The sequence below is a fragment of the Mesoplodon mirus genome (genome assembly GCF_964341445.2).
Source record: "Mesoplodon mirus genome assembly, chromosome: 3".
Classification (NCBI taxonomy): Eukaryota; Metazoa; Chordata; class Mammalia; order Artiodactyla; family Ziphiidae; genus Mesoplodon; species Mesoplodon mirus.
In genome coordinates this window covers 13576764-13599242 of record NC_138978.1, presented here as the reverse complement: position 1 = coordinate 13599242, position 22479 = coordinate 13576764, and the positions used below count along the sequence as shown (strand labels likewise).

The following is a 22479-nucleotide window of genomic DNA, read 5'->3' as shown; positions in this document are numbered from 1 at the left end:
CTTCCATTCCTGGTGCCCAGAACAGCACCTAGCCTGGGGGAGGTGCTCAGAAAATATCTGAGGACATCCCAAGTGAGGGAGGAGCATAAGCAGAGACTTGGGGGCAGCAGGGGGTGGGTGTGGGTGTGATTAAGTTGCAGAGTGAGGCAGAAGGAAAGCAGAGATTCATACAGAGATGGTGATTCACGTGCGACTCAATGCCTTGCCTGGCTTCTACAGCTGTGGGCATGTTTCCTGCTACGCGCTGGCTGCTTTCAGAGTGATGTGCCCCTCCGAGGCTCACTGCCTCCTCCCTGTCACCTGCTTCTCTCCCTCCCCTCGTCTGTGAGTGGTCCCATCCTCTTCAGGTCTCTAGGCATGCCAGTTCCTGCTTGAAAACCTCCACTGGATTCCCAAAACACTTGGAATAAAAACCCAGACACCCGACCCTGCCCAGCCCCATAATCTCCTGTTCATTCCATGCAGCCTCTCTTGCCCTTGGCTTGTCCTTGCCCACGTGAAACAGGTCCTCTCTAAAAGAAGGACATAGCGGTGGAGGATACAACATAAACTGGTTAGAATCAGCTAGGTCCAAGGGGGCGTAAGATTCGACTTCCAGGGGAACTGGAGCCTCATTACAGGCTCATTGTAATACATGAGCAAAATGACACACGCACAAGCACCAGGACAGTTCCGAGGCTGAGCATAAAGGTCAAAAAGTGGGTGGTGGGGCTTCCCTGGTGGCGCGGTGGTTGAGAGCCCGCCTGCAGATGCAGGGGACACGGGTTCGTGCCCCGGTCCGGGAAGATCCCACATGCCGTGGAGCGGATGGGCCCGTGAGCCGTGGCCACTGAGCCTGCGTGTCCAGAGCCTGTGCTCCGCAACGGGAGAGGCCACAACAGCGAGAGGCCCACGTACCGCAAAAAAAAAAAAAAAAAAAAGTGGGTGTTGGCCCAATTCCTGGAAATCCCCGCCCCTTCCCCAAAATATTAGAGTTGTCCCAATCCTCCCACTCATTAGCCTATAAAATTACCCAGCCCATAAAAACTAACCGCCCCATATTTGGGGGCCTCTAGCCTTCTGAGATGGCCCACACTCTGTCTGTGGAGTGTGTTTCTCTCTAAAGAAATCCACTTCTTACTTTGTCTCTCACTGAATTCTTTCTGCGATGAGACATAAAGAACCTGAGCTTTAGTAAGTCGCGAGACCAGATGCGTGATCTCGATTAAAAGATAGTGGGTTCTGACTGGGTTCGAGTCCCAGCCCACGGGTTCAAGTCCCACCTGAGTTCCATGGTTGCACACCCACTAAGCTGGTCCCCCTTGGCCTCCCCGCTTGAAGCGCTGGCCACCACGACACACAGTTTATTTTCTCCACAGCACCACTGCTCTCTGAAGTGGGCTCGTTTATTCATCCGTTTACTTTTATTGTCTGTCACCCCCTCCCAAATCTGTGAGTACAGGAATCTGTCTTGCTTGGCTCTCCCTCCCCGGAGCCTGGAACGGGGCCTGACTCCGAGAAGGAGCTCAAGAAACATGTTGAAGCAATGAAGGGATCCAGGGAATCAAAGCTCAGCCACAGCTGTGCGTTGGCTGCCCCTCTCCCAACCCAAGCCCTTTATCAGGGAACCACCTCGGATCAAATTAGAAAATGGTTTCCCTTGGGCCCAAGTGCACTCGGCTGAAATGGGTGAGACCATGGGTGCCTTAAAGGAGTGAGCCCATTTTGTCCACGCTCTAGTTTGCACTCAGGCTGCTTTGTGGAACCACCCAAGCCACAAGGCGACCTGTGTTCTCCCTGGTGGGGCCAGTGCTCAGGAGACCTTGTAGCCAAGAGATAACATTCTCTCAAATATTTACCAGGCCCTGCCCTCGGAAGTGGGTGGCAAGAAACCTCCACTGAGGGAGAACTCTAATGCACCGACACGGGTGATCCCTGAGGCTGCACCCATGTCACGGGCACAGGTGTGCTGGTTGACTGGTGATGTCTGCAGGGGGAGGGCAGAAGCTCTGGGGCCTGAATGCAGAAGGGCCTCACCTGACGTTTTGGCGGCGTCCCTCCTTAAGTTCTCGGCCTCGTGCTTCAGGGTGGTGATTTCTAATTTTCTCTCAGACAGGGTCTGGCACAGCACCTGGTTGTAGCCTTGTGTAGGGCACTGATCTGTGGAAAGAGGCAACACACAGTCAGAGGGGGCCAGCCAGGCCTGCAGGACACGCCGGTACTTCTCCAACATTGGGCAAAGAGTCGGGTTGATCTTGGATCGGGGTGTTGGGGAAACCAAGGTTTTCAGTTGTCACTAGTGGAAGGGGCAGGACACGGACCTTATCTTTGTGGCCACCCAGGGGCTCTGGTGCTGCTGTCTTCCTATGACCTGTGGGTTTTCAGCCATAAATAGACCAGCTGTTGGTTCCAGATCATCCAGCACTGACTGGATGCACAGCAAAGTTCAAGAGCCGGGAGCAGGTTATGAAATGAATTCCCTCTAATGAGAATAGAGGGTAGTTTATACCTCACAGAACACTCCAGAGTTTACAAAGCCCGTTCACACATGCTACACTGATACTCGTCACAGCGTTGCTGAAGGCTGACGTTCCCATGAATGTGCCCATTTTGCAAGGGAGCCAGGTTGAGACTCAGAGAGGCGAGGCCCCCTGCTCGGGATCACGCGGCTGGTCAGATGTGGAGTCTGATTCAAACCCAGTCTTTAGTTGCCTGGTTCCTCCTTCCCAGGTGGCTCTAGGAATGAGCGTGAGAAGTTGGAGGCTGTAAAGCATGGCATGGACTCGGGAGCCGGACTGTGGCCTTCAAGTCCTCTCTCTGCCAGTTAACGGGCTATGTGAACACAAGGAGGAAACCATATTCTGTTTCCTTTTGTTCCGTCTGTACGCGGGGTGATGGTAGTCCCAACCTGATAGGATTGTTAGAAGTATTTTAATAAGTTAACATGTGTACAGGTGCTCAGATCATGCCTGGCACACGGCACAGGGGGATGAGCTGTGACGGTCCTCTCCTCTGACTACCCACGGGGTGTTTTTTTTGTTTTGTTTTGGGGGTTTTTTGTGTTTTTTTTTTTGCGGTACGCGGGCCTCTCACAGTTGTGGCCTCTGCCATTGCGGAGCACAGGCTCTGGACGCGCTGGCTCAACGGCCATGGCTCACGGGCAGAGCCGCTCCGTGGCATGTGGGATCTTCCCGGACCGGGGCACAAACCCGTGTCCCCTGCATCGGAAGGCGGACTCTCAACCACTGCGCCACCAGGGAAGCCCCTATCCATTAATCTCTTGATGACACTTAGGTTGCTTCCATATCTTGGTAATTGTAAATCATGATGCTCTGAACATTGGGGTGCATGTATCTTTTCAAATACATGTTTTTGAAAACACGTGTTTTTGTTTTTTTCGGATTTATACCCAGGAGTGGAGTTGCGAGGTGATATGGTAGTTCTATTTTTAGTTTTCTGAGAACCCTCCATACTGTTTTCCACAGTGGCTCTGCCAGTTTACATTCCTACCAAGACTGTACCAGGGTTCCATTTTCTCTAAAAATTGTAAATTTTCTTCCTAGGGGTAATTGAGATGGTAGTTCAATAATAACATAAGATCAGGTGAAGTCTAAAGAAATTTTAGAAAACCTGGATAAAGTAAGAAAACATCTGTTTGCTGGCATCTGAATGTTAGAGAGACACCAAGACATGTGGGCCAAGTTCTGGAGAGAAGGGAAACACAGACGCAAGCTTGACATTTGGTGCAGCTTTTCTCCTTGGGGCATTTGCTGATTCAAATCTTACAGCCCAGGAGCTGAAAAGCCAAGGAGTTCAAAAGACTCTAACCACAGAAGCTGCTGGCATCGCTTGACTTGTAGGTGCAGCACTCTAGTCCTGCCTCTGTGGTCACTGCCTCCGCCTCTGCTTTGTATATAATCTCCTCCTGTCTCTCACTTATAATCACACTTACAGATGGCACTTAGGGCGAGGATAGTCTCAACTCAAAATCCTTATATCCGCAAAACTTTACCTTTTAAGGTAACATTCTCAGGTCCCAGGGATTAGAGTCTGAGATCTTTGGGGCCACCAGTCAGCCCACTATAAGCCCTAAACGTCTTCTCTCCTGAGGAAGGTCTAGGCTGGGCAGAAACCCCGACAGACATCTACCAGAGGCCAGATTGAGAGCCCTTTTAGAAGGTCATTTCTCAGCTCATTGGGAACCTTGCTATTGCCCTTTTTTTTTTCTTTTCTTTTCGGTACGTGGGTCTCTCACTGTTGCGGCCTCTACCGCTGCGGAGCACAGGCTCTGGACGCACAGGCTCAGCAGCCATGGCTCACGGGCCCAGCTGCTCGGTGGCATGTGGGATCCTCCCGGACCGGAGCACGAACCCGTGTCCCCTGCACTGGCAGGCGGACTCTCAACCACTGCGCCACCAAGGAAGCCCTGCCCTTTCTTTTTTCTCCTGTTTGTCCTCAACAGGGGGAAGCATTAAGAGTAAATGAGGGGCTTCCCTGGTGGTGCAGTGGTTAAGAATCCGCCTGCCAATGCAGGGGACACAGGCTTGAGCCCTGGTCCAGGAAGATCCCACATGCCGCGGAGCAACTAAGCCCGTGCGCCACAACTACTGAGCTTGCGTTCTGGAGCCTGCGAGCCACAACTACTGAAGCCTCCATGCCTAGAGCCTGTGCTCCGCAACAAGAGAAAGCCATGGAATGAGAAGCCCGCGCAATGCAACAAAGAGTAGCCCCTGCTCGCCACAACTAGAGAAAGCCCGGGCGCAGCAACAAAGACCCAATGCAGCCATAACTTAAAAAATAATAATAATAAAAAAAATAAATGCATTAGCAGATTTTGGGTTTCCTCTCATCGTTAGTGTATTGCTTTCATTCCTAAGACCCTAAAAAATTGGAAACCACTCCACTTACCAGGAACACACTTTGCAACACGGTTCCAGGGGAAGCTGTTTTCTTTCGTAGACACTTCACGACCCCGGTTTCCACAACAGCAGGCACTGCTGGCTCTGACAAGTTGCTGGAGAAGGGCACCTTATCTGCAAAGTCCTGAATCCAAATGGGCCCCCATTGGCAAGGGTGGAAGGAAGTTGTTTGGCTTAGCTTCTTGGGGGATCAGAAGACTGGGAGTTCTGGGGTGGGGAATGCAAGTACCTTGCTGTCCCTTGGTACAACGTCAGGGGAAAGAAAGGTCGCTGGTAGCTTCTCAGAGCTACCAGTTGGGGCTGTGCAGAGCGTCTTAGTAAATGCCATTTTGGTTGCAAATAACAGAAACTCAAACCGGCTGAAGAAAAAAGGCGACATCTATGGAAAAGAAAAGATGGCTCCTGCCTGTCCAGACTCCTCAGCTTTGCTTGCCCTTTGATTCTCTAACCTTCCGCATTTCCTTTCAGTAAACTCCTTTTCTGTTTAAGTTAGCCACAGGAGATTTCTGTTGGTTGCAACCAGAGAATCTTGAGTGATAGAAAAAGTCCTAGTGGAACCCAAGGGCAGGCATTGGAATGGGCCTTTCCAAGGAAAGAAACCAGGAACCAGAAAGTCATCAGGGATCAGGGCAACTTTCTGCATCAGTTGGAATGCCTTCAGCTTTTTTTTTTTCCTTCATGGAGCTCATAATCCATTCATTTATTCAATAAACAATTATTGAGTATCTATCCGGTGCCAGGCACCCTGGTAGGTCTTAGAGTTCCATACAGGTATAAAATATGCCAAGACCCCTGCCCTCAAGTAGCTCACATTCTAGTGAAGATAAGACATGGAGCCCATAGAGTATATTCACAACACAGAATAAGAAGAGCTATGCCATGGACACATATACACCAGCAAACATCAAATAGATAGCTAGTGGGAATCAGCCGCACAGCACAGGGAGATGAGCTCGGCGCCCCGCGACCACCTAGAGGGGTGGGACAGGGAGGGCGGGAGGGAGGGAGACGCAAGAGGGAAGAGACACGGGAACACATGCACATGCATAACTGATTCACCCTGCCACAAAGCAGAAACCAACACACCACTGTAAAGCAACTACACTCCAACAAAGATGCAAAAAAAAAAACAAGAGCTATGCCAGAGGGATGAAGCATGACTGTCTTCATAGACCTAGAAAGTACAGATGCAATTATCCTGGTAGAGAGGGCCTGGGCAGAGAATCGCAGGTAGGTGAACCTGTGTGCACAGAGAACATGGTATGTATGAGAAGCTGCAAGTTTTCAACATCCGTGGAGCAAAAGAGTTCTTGCAAAAGTAGTGGGAGACATGGCTGAAGAAATTGGTTGAGGATGAAGCATAAAACACCCACTGAAGTGTGATCTTTTTTTCCTGAGGAGGCACGGGGGAGCCCTGGAAGATTTTTAAGCTGTTTGAGGACATGGTCAATTCTCTGGGTTTCAGAAAAGTCCCTCTGGAGTCTGGGATGTGGTGAAAGTTGGGCTGGACCTTTCACCAGCGGGCATGCTCAGTCGCTCAGGAAAGGTTTTCGCTCTGCCTTGGGAAATTTTTCACGCCGCTCTGGCAGCGGAGCTCGCCCCGCCCACGGCTTCTCCTCACTGGATTGGTTGAACTCAGGGAGGCTACCAGGAGGCCCAGTGGACCTCCCAACGCCACACCCCCGCCCCCGCCCGTTAACGCTCTGGGCGCGCGCTGCCTTCAGCTTTAAATAACAGAAACCTGGATGTGGGTAGATGGTAAACATTTGGAGCCCCTCCCAAATGAACTCTAGCCATGTGCCTTGCTTTGTCTGATGAGATGTTGGCAAACACATGGCAGGTGGAGACTTGAAAAGTGTGCTTTGGGGCTTTCTCTCTCCTCTTGCTCTTGGAAACCTCTACCCACCACACGTGGCCTGGTCTGGCCTGCTGGGTGATGAGGGACCACACCAGGCAGAATCAGACGTCCCAGCTGAGGCCTTTCTAGACCAGGGTTTCTCATTCTCGGTACGATTGACATATTGGATCAAATAAGTCTTGGTTGTGGGCAGCTGTTCTGTGCACTGCAGGATGTTTGGCAGCATCCCTGGCCTCTACCCCGAGATGATAGGATCACCCCCACCCCAGTTTAACAACCAAAGTGTGTCCAGACATTGCCCAATGCCCCCTGGGTGGCAAAATCGCCCTCAGTTGAGAACCACTGTCCTAACCCAGCTTGCCGGGCAATGACTAGGCAGGCATGTACACGAAGCCACCCTAAACTAGCCCCAGCCAAACCAACCAGACCAGTACAAGTGGCCTACTTGACGCATGGAATCATGAGTAATAACAGTTGCCATTTTAAGTCACTAACTTTTGAGTCGTTTGCTCCACAGCATAAACAGGTACATCTGACTACAGTGGCTGAAACTGAGAGGATTTATTTATTTATACAACAGGATGTACAGAGGTAGGCAGTTCAGGTACAGTGCAGAGCACAGTGATGCCACTAGGCTCCCACCCAGGCTTTTCATGTCTTTCCACTCCACTGTCCTTTGAGGTGGGCTTTGGTCTCTTGCTTGTTACCTGGTGATCCCCAACATGGCTGCTCCAGCTCCAAGTCTGAGCTCCAGGAGAGGAAAAGGAGACAAGGCAAAGGGACAAAGAGAAAAACTTTCTCCTAGCAAAGCCTTGCCTTTAATTCCAGAAGAGAAGCCCTGCCCAGGGCCTTCACCTGCATGTCACTGGCCAGAAGTGAACAACACAGCCAGGTCTAGCTGCAAGGGAGGCTGCGAAATGAGGGCATTTCGCGTGCTGCTTGTACAGTAGAGGGAGGCAATGACTAAGGGGCTTGTAGTGTCTGCTGCACTGTCTCTCTGGGGGTCGTCTTGGTTTCTTCTTCTTTTTTTTTTTTGCCACACGGTGTGGCTTATGGGATCCTAGCTCCCTGACCAGGGATTGAGTCCGGGCCCTTGGCAGTGAAAGCGCAGGGTGGACCGCCAGGGAATTCCCTGGGTCTTGGTTTCTTGTCTCTACCTGTTGCTTATCTATCCTGGCCATCTCTTTCTAAGACTGGCTTTGTTTCTCCAAACACAGTGGGAGAAATGGCCACCCCAGCTGGGAACTGCATCAAGACTTTCAGCTCCGGGCCATTAATGACCTGTGTGGTAACTCCGTGTCCCACTTCCAAATATCAAGGGCACAGGTGCTGATTGACCCAGCTTGGGTTAGAAGAGAAACCTGATTGGTCTGGCTTGAGTAGAATATCTACTGATCAGCCAGTCAGGTGTGGCCAAGAGAGCAGCAGTAGGTAGGGTAAACCTGGTTGGGGAATGTGCATTCTCAGAGAAAGGGGTGTGTGGCTGAGGAGACACCTAAAGAACCATCTAGTTCAAGGAGTAAAGAAAGGACATTGCCACTGTGGGTTGCAATGTTGATATGATAAAGATTAGCACGTCCTTTGAAAAACCTCAAATACAGTGGAGTCCCATAGGCATTACAGTTAACTTATGCAAATTCAAATATTTGTATTCAACCAAAGTATTTTTTTTCCCACACAATTTGGCTTCCAAACATGAGCCAGATACTTAACTACTGCCTGACCAAGTGATCTTTTCTGGTGCTGGAGATTGCTGTTTTGGATTTTGGGGATATGGTACAGTATAAGTAATATGTTCTTTATGGAAAACTGCTGGGATTTTCAAGATTATTTTGAAGGTCAGGTGATGCTCCCCCTTCTCACTGTGTAAGAAGTACCTTTAGTGGAAGATCATGCAAATCATTTTTCCCATTTCCTTCTAGTTTTAATCAGTATAAAGAATGCATTTCGTTTTAAAATATCAAAATACATTTAATGTGGCTTTTTAAAAATAAAAAAATAAATGATATTCATCGCTTCTGGCCCTTCCTCCTGTTTTGTTTGGTGCTCTCTGGCCGTACAAGAAAGGCAGGGAGAGAACAGATGGCTGGATAGAAGGCAAAAATGAGGGTCTCTTCAAACACCACGGGAAAGGGGTGTGTCCACCTGGGCAGTGTGTGTTCTTTGATTGACTGGGTACTTGGTCTGTCCTGATGGCCTGGGACTTGACCTACTGGGCTGTCTTGGTGCGGCAGAATGGGCAGCGTGAGATGGAGTTAGAAACCTGGGTTCCAGACCCAATTCTTGAATTTACTAGCTGTGTGACTTTAGACGGGCCATTTAACCTCTCTGGGCCTCAGCTTCCTCCTTTGTAAAATGGGGAACATAATGCTATTTACCTCCCAGGGCTTGAGAGACGATTAGACGAGAAGTGTTTTGAACACCGCAGAGCACCACATAAACATGACTCACTGTTATGGAAGCGATAAAACTGGTTGCTGTTCACATTTATTATAATCAATTCAGATATAAATGCACTATACCATGGCCCCAACAGCCCTGAGGTTACCATTCTGTCCTGTGGCCCCAGTACACGCCCTGGGTTTTCTCAACTGCGGGCTTCTCAGAGCTCCTTGGAGGTGTGACATTTGGGTTTGTCACTACTCAAACACATAATTGCATCTACCAGGCCTAGGAGTCTGAATTTCAAACTTATTCTTCATACGCCTGCGTATGTTTACATTCATAATATCTGTGAAAAGAACCCCTCTCCTCACACACTCCAAAATACAGTATTGTGCAAAATACCAGTCTAGGAAGCAACACACTAGGGTAGCAACTTTTAATGTCCTAAAAACGCATCTTAGTAGTTTGACGCAGAAGAGTTACACTGACTCACGGAGGATCATGCGAGGCCCAGCGGGACGACGTTTCTAGTTCCTTCCACCAGGTTTAGAAAACAGAAGGCTCTGGCTGGATTTGCTGGACATTTCTCTCTTCAGCATCTCCCTTCCTTGGTCCATCTTTGGGGTGCCTTTTCTGGCTCCAACCTACAACAAGCAAGAGCAACAAATGCCCAAACTCTATAATTGTAGGGAGATCCCCAAATATTTCTCAAATGGCATTTTTTGTTACTCAAAATAAAATCTTTGTTGTAAAAAATATTTATATACACACATAGACGTGAGCAAAACGAAGGTAAAATGATCCACCATTATCACACTACCCACAGGTAACCTTATTCACATTTTGGTGTACACTCTTCCAGATACACAGTTAACATTTTCTTCTGACATTTGCATCTTTTTTTGAACCAGGAGTTTCTGATTATAGGCAATTTCATTGGGATGGACTTTCTCTCGAAAAGCTGTTACTGAACTGAATGCCTTATGTCTCTGATGTCTTAGGAGGGGAAAATGCAGCATACTCTAGGGGTTCTGTCTAACCCTTTTCTGAGCACTACTCCTGGATCCAGGCAGCCATATGTGTGACTCTGTCCCGGGTCATAGCTGATCGGGCACTTGAAACGGGCTGGGCTTTTAAGATGGTCACTCCCAGGATTTGGGGTTATGGGCTCTAAGATGCTACTTGCTTCCTGGGCTGGTCCTTTGAACTGGGGGACCATGAGGTCATTCCTTCCTGTCACATGACTGGAGAGAGCAGAGATCAGGGGAGCCACACAGAGACACAGAGAGGAGATACAGCCTGTGTGTGCGTGTGCGCATGCTTGTGTGTGTGTAAAAGAGATGATGCCTGAGATCTGATGGCTTACCAGTTCTATTTCGAGGCCAGGCTCTCTTTCAGCTCCCAGTTTTTATGAGGCACTCACCCCTATATCCTTAAAAAAGCCCCCTCCCCGCCTTTGTTTTTTGCGGTACGCAGGCCTCTCAGTGTTGTGGCCTCTCCCGTTGCGGAGCACAGGCTCCGGACGTGCAGGCTCAGCGGCCATGGCTCACAGGCCCAGCCGCTCCGCGGCATGTGGGATCTTCCCAGACCGGGGCACGAACCCGTGTCCCCTGCATCGGCAGGTGGACTCTCAACCACTGCGCCACCAGGGACGCCCAAGGCCCACTCTTGGGGAAGGAGTCGCCCAAGTTACACTTGGCAAGGAACCTGGAGGAAACCTTTCTGTGCTGACGAGATCCTAGACACCAAACTTCTAAGCTCAGGCTGGAGGGCAGGGAGAATGGGAAGCTGGCTCTTTGCTCTTAGCCGAAGCACCATCTGCCCCGCTTCTGTTAAAGCCAGAGGCAGCGTGAAGTTCCAGGGTGTCTCACATCTCAGAGAAGCACAATGTTCCCACAACATCCGGGACCCATCCCAATATCTCCTCTGCCATTTCACATCCCCAGGTGGTCCTCAGACAAAACCTAGATGTAGGGCAGTTTCTGCCTCCTCCCAGCTCAGTCATATATGTGAGTGAATAAGTAACAAACTTCCAGTCGTTTCCACTTTGCAGGGTGGCAAACGTCTCCGATCAAGTGGGGCCCTCAGGATGCTCTCTATCCTCTTAACATCCTGCTCTGGGGAGTAACCACCTTCTGGTCTTAGCACAAGGATGCTGGTTGAGAAGCTTCTATTTTCCAAATATATCCCTCACCTAGAATATCTTCGTTTCTTCCCATGATAATTTGGTTGCCTCAGCATGACTGTGGCCTTTTATCAAACTTGAATGTCTCCTCTCTCATATTCAACCAAAATGTGTTTGGCTTTCTAGCTTCCTGAGAGCTCACCTCTACTGTCTGCAAAGTGGGAACGTGGACTGGCTTAATTCCAGTTCCAGGGCTGATTGGTCAATGGCAATGTTTCAACATGTTCAAGATTTCGTAGTCTTAATTCTCAACTTGGAAGAGAATTCTAGAGGATGCTTCCTTGAAATTTCAGAGAAATGCCACTGGAAATGTATCCGGTTTATTACCTGGAGGTTTCTAACCTAAAGGAGGAAAAGCTAGCACTCAGCTGGGTGTCAGATCTGCACTGATTCCCAGCTCTCCTACTGAGCTGTGTGGCTCTGGACAAAGAAAGTCTCTGAGCCTCACACACCTCATCTGTCAATTGGGTATAATAACAACACCCACCCCATAGGGCTGTTGTGAAGCTTAAAAGAGATACTGCACATCGAGTGTTTGGCTCTGTGCCCGGCACATGCCAAATGCTCAATACATAATAGATGTGGGATAACTGTCAACTGGGCTTCCTGCTGACGTTCTAGGGTTTTCTCTCTTCTCTCTTCTGGCTCACCTGGAAATGTGAGTTCTGCATCTTTGAGTTCTTCATCAGCTCTCCAAACATTCGTCTCTTTAACACAGAAAGAATATTGACCAAATTTAGTTTATGTTCTTTTTGCCTTTTGCATCAGAGAAAAATGGATTTTTCTCAACTTTCAGATGCTACCCATTTGGATGGAATGTTGAGCCTTCCTAGGTGAGGAGGTGAGGATAGAGGTCTGCAGAAGGGGGTGTGGCTTTGGGGTAATGCTACACTGTCCTGCTGCACCTTTTAGGGAATCTCTGTTCCAGGTTCCAGCAGAGAAGGAGGTGGTCAACCAAGAAGGCTACGAAGGATACTTATTCTTCTTGGAGGACAGATCTGCTTTAGCTGGAAGCAGAGCCTCCTAGATCAGTGGAAGAGGCTGTAGATGTCCAGTGGCTTTCCACCCAGTGGAAATGTTGAAAGCCCCAGTGGCTAACCTCCCTGGCAGGGACGACAGGGGCCTGTTGGGAAGCCAGCATCACTGAAACCCTGGAGCTTGCCGCTCCCCTGGGGTTTGATTACTATTGCTGACCCTGATCTGCTCAAGACCCTGCACCTCAGGGGCAGCTCATCAAAGAAAGAGCATCCCCTAGGCACTGGAGACACAAAAGTGAGAGGGAACTGGGGTCTCCCTTGCAGACTGACGCTCCGCAGGTGAATGTGCAGTGGTGTCAGGAAGGAGACGTTCTCCTAGAGCCCTGAGCATCCACTGGGGTCGCCAACCTGATTCCTACAGCGGCCAGGAAAGTAAAAGAAGTGGGTGAAGTGAGCTGGGGTGGTGGTGGACAGCAGCAAACACACGAGCCCAGCGCCTTTCTAAGGGGCCTGGAAGATGGAGGCTTGTGATGGTGGCTTGTGGGTCTGTGGGCCTAGGGTCACCAGATCTTCCAAGTTTCCCAGAGAAGCTGGAAATCCAGAGTATTCCAGGAAACTGCCCTAGTTTGAAATGTAACTTAAAAAAAAATCCCATGAGACAAATGGAATATATCTGTGGGCTGCCATCTTGTGACACCTGGTTCAGAACCTCCCTGCTTGGTGTCTAGTTGGTGCTCAGTAAATGTTGGAGGGGTTGCCAGATAAAATACAGGATGCCCAGTTAAATCTGAATTTCAGAATGAAGCCAACAAATTTGTGAGTGTGAATATCCCCCGTGTAATATTTAGGACATTTATACTGAATAGCTTTTGTTGTTTATCTGAAATTAAAATTTAACTGGGCATCGTGTTTTTGGTTTGTTTGTTTTCCCCTCAATCTGGCAACCCTACCGGGTAGTCACAAAACTCAGGGAGGAAATAAGGCTGTCTTTTGGGACACGGCATAGGTGCTTACAAGACTCTTCCATTCTCCCAGAAGGATGCTAACTCTACCCTCAGAGGACTGTCCGTGAAGGCTGATGGGCCCGCATTGAACTGACGGTTGCCCTCCAGGCGTTTTCCGTGGAGAAGGCCTCGAGCCTGCAGCCACTCAGTATTTATCACAAACTCAGTTGAGACAATCACTATCCAAATTCCCAGATATTATAAAGCAGGGGTTAGTTTTAAACCAACAGCCTTCTTCTCTCCCACCCCATCCCCCACCTCTTTTTTTGCAGAACCGTTTATCCAAGCAAAATCCCATGAGGAACTTGGGGTATAAGATAATGGAGAGCTTCTCTGGCGGGAGAAAGGTGTGTGTGCTTTGAGAGTCACACCCGTCCATGGCACCCAAAGGCTCAAGGGAACCCCAGTTTGAACATTGCTGCAAAGTTCCTTCCTGGATTAAGTTCCGTCAGTGGGCAACTGGGCACTGAAGGGCAGAGCCTGGCCCCTGTGCACCTGCTTTTCCTGAACTTTACTGAACACACTGGGATGTGATGAAGGGGGTGGGGGAGGGTCTTTTTCTTTAGCCTTCTTCTATCCATAGGCTGCATAGGCCTGGCCACATGGCTCTACTTCATCATTGTGGGCAGAAGAGCACCACCCCAAGCACCTCCCATCCCACGCTCCTCCTACACAACATCTACCAATTGTGGGGCTTCCCTGGTGGCGCAGAGGTTGAGAGTCTGCCTGCCGACGCAGGGCACACGGGTTCGTGTCCCGGTCCAGGAGGATCCCACATGCCGCGGAGTGGCTGGGCCCGTGAGCCATGGCCGCTGAGCCTGCGCGTCCGGAGCCTGTGCTCTGCAACGGGAGAGGCCACAACAGTGAGAGGCCTGCGTACCGCAAAAACAAACAAACAAACAAACAAAACACACAAGTGGCACGGAGGAAGCCAGAATCTTGAGAATACCTGGGCCCAAGGAAATCTTGGAAGATAGTGAGTTAAAGAGAATAGTGAGGATAATGACGATGGTAGGAGAGAGTGAATGCTTTGTGGTCCTATGTGCTAAGGCTTTTGTATACAAGCTCCCATTGGGAAGGCTACGAGCTAGGTGACATTTTTATTCTCATCTTAAAGAAGAGGGATCTGAGCTAATTAAGCAGAGGGAAGGTTAGGGGCTTTTCCTGGCTGAGACCACAGGGCAAAGCGGTGGTCACGCCGCTAGCCAGGACTTGATTGGCTGGAGATTTGATTGGCAGGAGAGCTGAGCGGCTTCTCCTGCCAGAAGCAGCCGGTGCCCTTCAGCCTTTCTTACACTTCAAGCCCTAAGAAAGGGCTTGCGTGCTTCCCAAGTGGCAACTTCTGTGCATTTAAAAATTTCCTCTTGAAAATCCCAGCCTTAACCCATTCACAAAAGGTATCTAGGTCCTTTCTTGGCCGTGGCCCTAGTCGTATTCACCAAAGAGAAGAGCGCATCCCATAAGAGCTGGCGGCTTTGGGAGGACCGGGGAAGGCGTCAGCTGGCAGGAAGCTCCCTGAAAGAAATAGAGGAATCCCCACCCATCCATGAGCTGCCTATTCTTCCCCCTTAGAAACGAGGCTTGCGATGTGCCAGGCACTGCAGGCATTTTGCCATTTAACCCTCCCACTGCCCCACGGAGTAGGCCCCTTGCTAACACTTTTGGTTGCTTTGTTGAGGAACCAGCGATACAGAGGTCAAGCCACTTACTCAGGGTCATTCGGGGCAGCGGTGGGGCTTGACCCCTATTTGCTTGCCTCCAAATCTGGCCTCTGAACTCTGAGAGACACTGCCGGCTTCTCGAGGGATGTGGGATGTGGATTCGAGTGAGCACGGCCTGGGCCGCGGTTCCCGTCCCTCTGCCACATGGACAGAGCCACAGGCCCAGTTCACTGTGAAGGCCCAGCATCTTATACCAAGTCTCATTTTCACAGCCAGAGATATTAGTGTGGAAATAGGACTTTTGATTCTTGAAAGGTCTGCTTGGTGAAGAGATGGTCAAACATTAAAACTACAAACTCCATTTTTTTTGGGGGGGGGCAATTCTGAAGCTTAAGATGTGTCATTTCATCTCAGTGCTTCAACACTGCCACCTCTGTGAATGGGTGAAGAGTTTCAAAGTTTTATACAGGAGGCTAAAAAACTAAGGCTCCTTGTGAAAATACTAAGTGTAAACCTTAGAAAAGAGGAATTCTACTTTCTGTTCATTTCTGCTTAAAGACAACGAAGATATACTCCCTGGAAGGAACGGATGCCAAGACAGATGTATACAAGTGCCCTTTAGGATCCAGCAAAACTTTCAAATGTATTATTGTTTTCTTCCTGACAAACAGGCTGGCATGTCCCTTGCATTGTGTAAGAATGAGGCAGCCCATGAATAATGCATGTGAAGCCTGATTATGTAAATCCTCAGGTTTTCAGTACATGACAATGGTTTTTTTTGGGCCCTTCTCTGTCCCATTCTGTGGTCTGGTGTATCTGCTTTGGGACCTAGTCTGCCAAGCCCTGGGGGCGGGCGGGGGGCATTTCGGGGAGGGGTGAGCTCTACAGAGGGCACATCAAAGGGAAAGTCACAACTCTGTCACTGGCCCAGCTCTCCCTGGCATTGCTTGGTGTGAAAGGAAACTGTCCTCTGCCTGAGGCAGCCCGATGACACATGCAGACTAAGGCCTGTGATGTTTAATTCACAGCAGTGAGCACTGGGAACACCGCATCCAGGCTCCCTCAGAGCAGGACAGCCACTTTTCATTTCTGGGGCTCTAAGCCAGAGAGCCTGCTGTCTGGAAACCTATTGCCTGGAAGGTTGGCAGGATGGAGGGCAGGCTTCTGCAAGGAACTATCTGACCATCACCTCCTGGTTGAGGAGAAGGGCACCCTTCTATGACCTTGGCCTCCTTAGAGCTCATGCAGGCAGCAAACACACACATGCAAATACACACACATGCAAACACACAGCATATACTCACATGTACACAGATACACGCAAGCATGTGTATACAAATACACAGCCCCAAGTCAGAAAGACTGGAGTACTATTCTGGCTACTCAGAAGAGCAAACCCAAATCTTTATTCTCAGAGAGCTTATTCCTCGGTGTATCCCTGGCACCTGGCAGAACAATGAAAATCAGAAGTGCCGCCTTTAAAAACACTCGGGCTGTTCACTCAACTGATTGTGGTCATCATTTCAGGAGGCAGGGAAGTCAGATCATGATGCTGGACACCCTTAAGCTCAGTACAGTGCTGTGTGTCAATTATGTCTCAATAAAACTGGTAGAAAAAATAGTTATCTGGATAGAAAGAACAAGATAAAATACACGAATTATCAAAAGTTAAAAAAATACAGACGAGCTAGACTATGAGTCTCAGAAAGCACTGTTTACAACAGCCAGGACATGGAAGCAGCCTAAATGTCGATGGAGGAGTGGATAAAGAAGATGTGGTACAAATATACAGTGGAATACTACTCAGCCGTAAAAAAGGATGAAGTAATGTCATTTGCAGCAACATGGATGGACCTAGACACTATCATACTATGTGAAGTAAGTCAGACAAAGACAAATATCATATTATATCACTTATATGTGGAATCTAAAAAAAATGATACAAATGAGCTTATTTACAAAACAGAAACAGACTCACAGACTTTGAAAACAAACTTATGGTTACCAAAGTGGAAATGTGGTGGGGAGGGATAAATTAGGAGTTTGGGTTTAACATATACACACTATTATATATAAAATATGTAATCAACAAGGACCTACTGTAGAGCACAGGGAACTCTACTCAATATTCTGTAATAACTTATATGGGAAAAGAATCTGAAAGAGAATAGATATATGCATATGTATAACTGAATCACTTTGCTGTACACCTGAAACTAACACAACTCTGTAAATCAACTATACTCCAATATAAAATAAAAATTAAATTAAAAAAAAGAAAGTTAAAAAAAATAGAGGCAAGCTAGACTATGAGTCTCAGAGATGTTAAGCTAACACATATATATGGAATCTAAAAAAAAAAAAAAAAAGAAGGTTCTGATGAACCTAGGGGCAGCCAGGAATAAAGACACAGATGTAGAGAATGGACTTGAGGAAATGGGGAGGGGGGAGGGTAAGCTGGGACGAAGTGAGAGAGTGGCATGGACATATATACACTACCAAATGTAAAATAGATAGCTAGTGGGAAGCAGCTGCATAGCACAGGGAGATCAGCTCATTGCTTTGCGACCACCTAGAGGGGTGGGATAAGGAGGGTGGGAGGGAGACGCAAGAGGGAGGGATCTGAGGATATACGTATGCATATAGCTGATTCAATTTGTTACACAGCAGAAACGAACACAACACTGTAAAGCAATTATACTCCAATAAAGATGTTAAAAGAAAAAAAAAGCTGCCTGAAGTCACACAGTAAATGGCAGAACAAGAGTCTAAACCTAAGTCTGCCTAATGCTAAAGCTATTCTGCCACCTTCCTTTGCAATGAGCGAATGCATTCTGTGCTGCCTGGATCCCACTGGGACCTCAGTTGGCTGTTTCTAAAGGGAGCTGAGGGGCAGCCTCAGAGGCTCTGCTCCGAGCAGGGACCTCTCACCTTCTGCTGCCTGATCGCCCTGGTGACCCTCTTCTCCTGGTGCAGCTGCTCTTCCATGTGCGCCAGGGCCTCCTTCAGCAGCGCCTTTTCTTCGGCCTCTTTGGAGATGTCCTTCAGCTTTGCCACCTGTGACTGGTACATCTGAACCGACACTTTGCTCTGCCTGAGCACACAGGGGAGACAAAGTCTCTTTTCTCCTCATCTTTCTCACTCACCACCAATGCTCCCGACCTGGGAGATCCTCAGAACACTTCCATATATGCCTGGCTTCACGGTTTCCTTACAAGTGGGGGGAAGGCTGAAGATGTGGGGACTAGAGGGCAGAATAAATAGCCCATTGGCTGTGGACGTGCAGCATGAAGGGGGCAACGGTTATGCTACCAGCCCCTCCCAATTTCCCAGAGAGGGTGGGGGAACGGATACCACTGAAAATAGGATGGAATTACGAAAAGCACACACATGGTGAAACATCAGACACATTTATAAAAGGTGCACCTTATTCCTTAGCAGTAGGGTACTTTAACTGCTGCTTTCTTGCCCAGAGACTTGGGTCCATCAGGCCCTGAGTCACCATCCCGCCTGCCCCCCTCCACACCCAGGCCTCTGTCCTCTTGTCCTGGTCCCTACGGGTCTGCAGCTGCACCGAGGTTTAGCCTGGAGAATGGAGGCCTGGGCCTTTTGCCGGGGACATGGGCCATACTTGAGCTGTTCAATGTCCTTCTCGTATCGTCTCAAAAGCTCCTCTTTTCTCTGCAGCTGGTTCTTGAGTAGGGTGATCTTATCAAACACCAGGTACAGGTCTATTTCTCGAAGCTGGTAGATTCTCTCCCTCTCTTTTGGGGAGAGGTGTTTCATGGACACGTGACCTGACATACCTTGGATGTTCATCAAATTCCCGAGGGTTTGGCTCATGTCCATGTACTACGAGAAAGCATTTCGCAGGTAAGAGGCCTGGCCCAAGACCGCTGGTGACCACTTTGAGGAGGCAAACGTCTAATTCTGTTTCATTCATTTTCTGCAGTTGCAGAGAAGAAACACATGCTTTGCAAATGAGTGCATTTGGGGTTTTTAGTACGACTTTCATTTTCCCCCGCATCCATTTACACTATGCCTTTTTGAGAATTGGGGGGATGTGGGGAGGGGGAATGACAACAGACATAAACATTCATTCTTACTATCCAGTCTTCCAAGGAATTGGGCTCTGCAATTTCCAGCCCATGCTGGGATAGGAGATGGGTCTCGTGGAGCTACTGAAACAACTAAACATGTATGTGGCGTTGGTTTTAAACTATCTGCAGGGCACGCAGGTTTGGACAGGAGGGGACTGATGCTGGGTATACCTACCAGCTTTTCACTAAGATCTAAAGCGTCAGCCAGATCCATTTTCCTTAACTTCTCAGTGGCCATGATGGACCCTGGGCTGGAAAGGCCATTTTGAGGCTGAAATTAAAAAAAAGAAGAAAAACTCACTTGGCATTCCATTATGATTTTCTACATCCAGAAGAATAACCCAAACAATAATGGAAGAACTGGAAAGATACTAAAGAATAATTTGAGAGAGTTAATTTTTTTAACATCTTTATTGGAGTATATTTGCTTTACAATGGTGTGTTAGTTTCTGCTGTATCAAAAAGTGAATCAGCTATAGATATCCATATATCCCCATATCCCCTGCCTCTTGCGTCTCCCTCCCACCCTCCCTATCCCACCCCTCTAGGTAGACACACAGCACCGACCTGCTCTCCCTGTGCGATGCAGCTGCTTCCCACTAGCTATCTATTTTACCTTTGGTGGCGTGTGTGTGTATATATGTCCACGCCAAGAGAGTTGGTTTTAAATCCAGTCTGACTCTGTGAACTGCTTTCTTTATGACTGTGTTCCTACCCCTTCAGAGCACGACTGCCTTTGAAATGATGCATCACTTGTGCCGTTCTTTGGCCACCGTCTCGTCTGTCTTCCCTTTAGGCCAGTGGTTCTCAACCGGGGGTGACTCTGTCCACCCTACCCCCTCCAGGACATTTAGCAATGCCTGGACACATTTGTGGTTGTCATAATTGCTGCTGGCATCTAGTGGGTAGAGGACAAGGATGCTGCTAAACACCCCACGATGCATAGGGCAGTCTCCCAAACAAAAAATCAGTACCGCTGATGTTGAGAAGACAAGCTCCAGAAAAATGGGGACCATGCGGCTTTTGCTCACTATCTCCCTCCTTGTGCCCAGCATGGCACCTGGCACCGAGTGGTGCATAGTGGGCATGTTTGTTGAATGAACGAATGAAGGTTAAGTGGAAAATAGCCTCCCTCCTTTTTATTAAAGGAATCTCATTTCTGTGCAGCAGAAACCATACCCTCACAAAATTTGGCCCAACCTTCTCCTGGCTCGGGAACCTGGTGGGTGGGCATCACTTCAGACCCTTTCCAGAGACAATGCAGATAGTGTTTGCAGCTGCATCTCCCTAAGACCCCAACCAGCCAGCTGGCTGCTGGAAGCCCAAATGACTGCATGCAATGGCCACCAGTCTGAATAGGTTACCCGAACTGAACGACTACAAATAACCATAATAAGCCTCCTTAAAAAATAAATTGGCTTTTAATGCTTGCCATGAGCATCTCTTAGCCCTAGCATTTGTTGGCACTACCCTGAAAACCTCTGAGATTAAAAACAAAACAACTAAAAAACTATAATGGCCCCCAAAGTGACTGTGATAGATAAGAGTGGACATATTTGTCTATGTATCTATGGAGATGAGAATAAAAGAGGGTATCTGAAGATGACAATAAACCGGGCAGATCTGCTGCAAAAAGAACCTGAGATGCTGCTCAGTGTCTTCAGCTACCCTGAGCTGCATCCTCTGTACCTCTCCAGACGCCCCCTCTTTTCCTGAGGGGAGGGTCACTAAGGAAGAGCCTGGGCTACAGGATCCAAGCACACAGTCCCCACCCGGTCTCTGCAGGCTAGCAGACACACCACCAGGGACACACCCCTGGTGTGTCTTCAATCATTATTCTGTGACCTTGGGTGAGGTACTTGACCTCCTGAAGCCTTACTTTTTCTTATCTGTTAAATGGGGACAATAATAGTAACTATGACACAAGGCTGCTACGATGGTTAAATGACATAAGGCATGGAGCCGGCTGAGCTCAACGCCTGGCACACAGTAAGCAGTTCACAGATGTCAGCTATTCTTCCTCCTGCTCTTTCATTTAATTACTGCCAACCTTGGAGGATTGAGAGTTGGGAGGTTTCCTGCTCTGTGGTGTCAGTGGTGGGATGAGGGCTTGTTGCCAAGGAGAAGTTCTTGGAAGCAGGACCATCAGGACGTGAGATCCAGCTGAGCTCCCCACCTGGAGACGGTCCCTCTACTCTCAACCTCAGAGAAGGAAGGTTCAATTTTATCAGGAAGACCAACACGTTTCTGAAGACTCACACCTCTAGACGTGTGAGCAAATGTCTAGAAAAATTGTAGGAGAAAATGCTGGTACAGATAGGATGGCTTTATTATGTTTTCCAAAAGCTGGTTTAGACCAGCTGCCGCAGCAAGCCACGCTGGCCTGAGCTGTCCATTGTCATGTGTCAGTCAAACACCTTATCAAACATCCATTTAGGATACAGAGCACCTTCAACCTAACAATCAAAATACTTCTGAAAATCCTGGAAAGCACAAACTATGCTCCCTAAGAAAGGAAGGTTTTCTTGGATAATGCTCTTTAAATACTGTTTAATAATAATAACTATCACCTATTAAAGTGCTCGCTACGAGCTAGGCACTGGGATAAGCACTTTACATAATGATCTCCTTTAATTTTTCCATCATCATTTTACAGCTGGGAAATTGAAGTCCCAGAAAGGTTAGGAGCCTGCCCAAGGTCACAGAGCTTGCAGAGCTGGGATTAGGACACAGGTCTCTGATTCTAGAACTTGTGTCTTCTTAATCATCATGGCTCCCTTTGGCTGCCCTTTATGTGTTCATGTTTTTCAGTTTATAGCAAAAAGCAAATGTTAGGCAAGCTCATGACATACTGTTGTACATTAGCTTGTTGGATATTTTCTGCAGAATATAACATGTGATGTGAAAAGGAGGGCCCAGAGATTGACCTGGCCAGCATCAGTGCAATGTTATATCATGCTGTACACGATAGGAAGCCGCCTTTCTATTCAAACATTGGATCGCTGGTACGGCCAGGCACTGATCAGTCCATACAGGTGCCAGCCCATCAGGGAGGACCTGGTCTTGAACCAATGATGTATACAGTGGTGCCAGGGCACACGGCTAGTGTCTGTCCTCATGCCCACCCTCCCCACGTGTCAGTCAATGCAGAGACAAAGTTTCTTTGGTTACCGTTCCGATCTCTACTCTTGAAAAAGTTGGCAAGTCAGGTTTTACATCCAATATTTTCCGAACATTTTTTTCCATCCCGAGGGTCTTTAAGTCTAGAAATGATCCATCCATGTGGTCCTTATGATCTATAAAAGAAATAATTTACACTCAAAAGAAAGGCTCAGGAAGAAGTTACTGCATGTAAAAGTCACAGCTGCTATTTACTGGACACTTACCACAGGCCAGTACTAATTAGCTCAC

At 48.4% G+C, this 22479-nt stretch overlaps 1 protein-coding gene across 1 annotated transcript in view; it reads right to left on the bottom strand.

Annotated features, from left to right (window-relative positions):
- Nucleotides 1-9668: 9668 nt before the first annotated feature.
- The window catches only part of LOC309799071 (uncharacterized protein), a gene marked incomplete at both ends in the record, with an annotated part of 200358 nt that continues 187547 nt past the window's right edge, over nt 9669-22479 (bottom strand). The window contains 2 exons of the mRNA XM_082612099.1: nt 9669-9785; nt 22285-22364. Coding sequence (XP_082468225.1) covers nt 9669-9785; nt 22285-22364 — 197 coding nt within the window. The remainder of the gene's footprint in view (nt 9786-22284; nt 22365-22479) is intronic.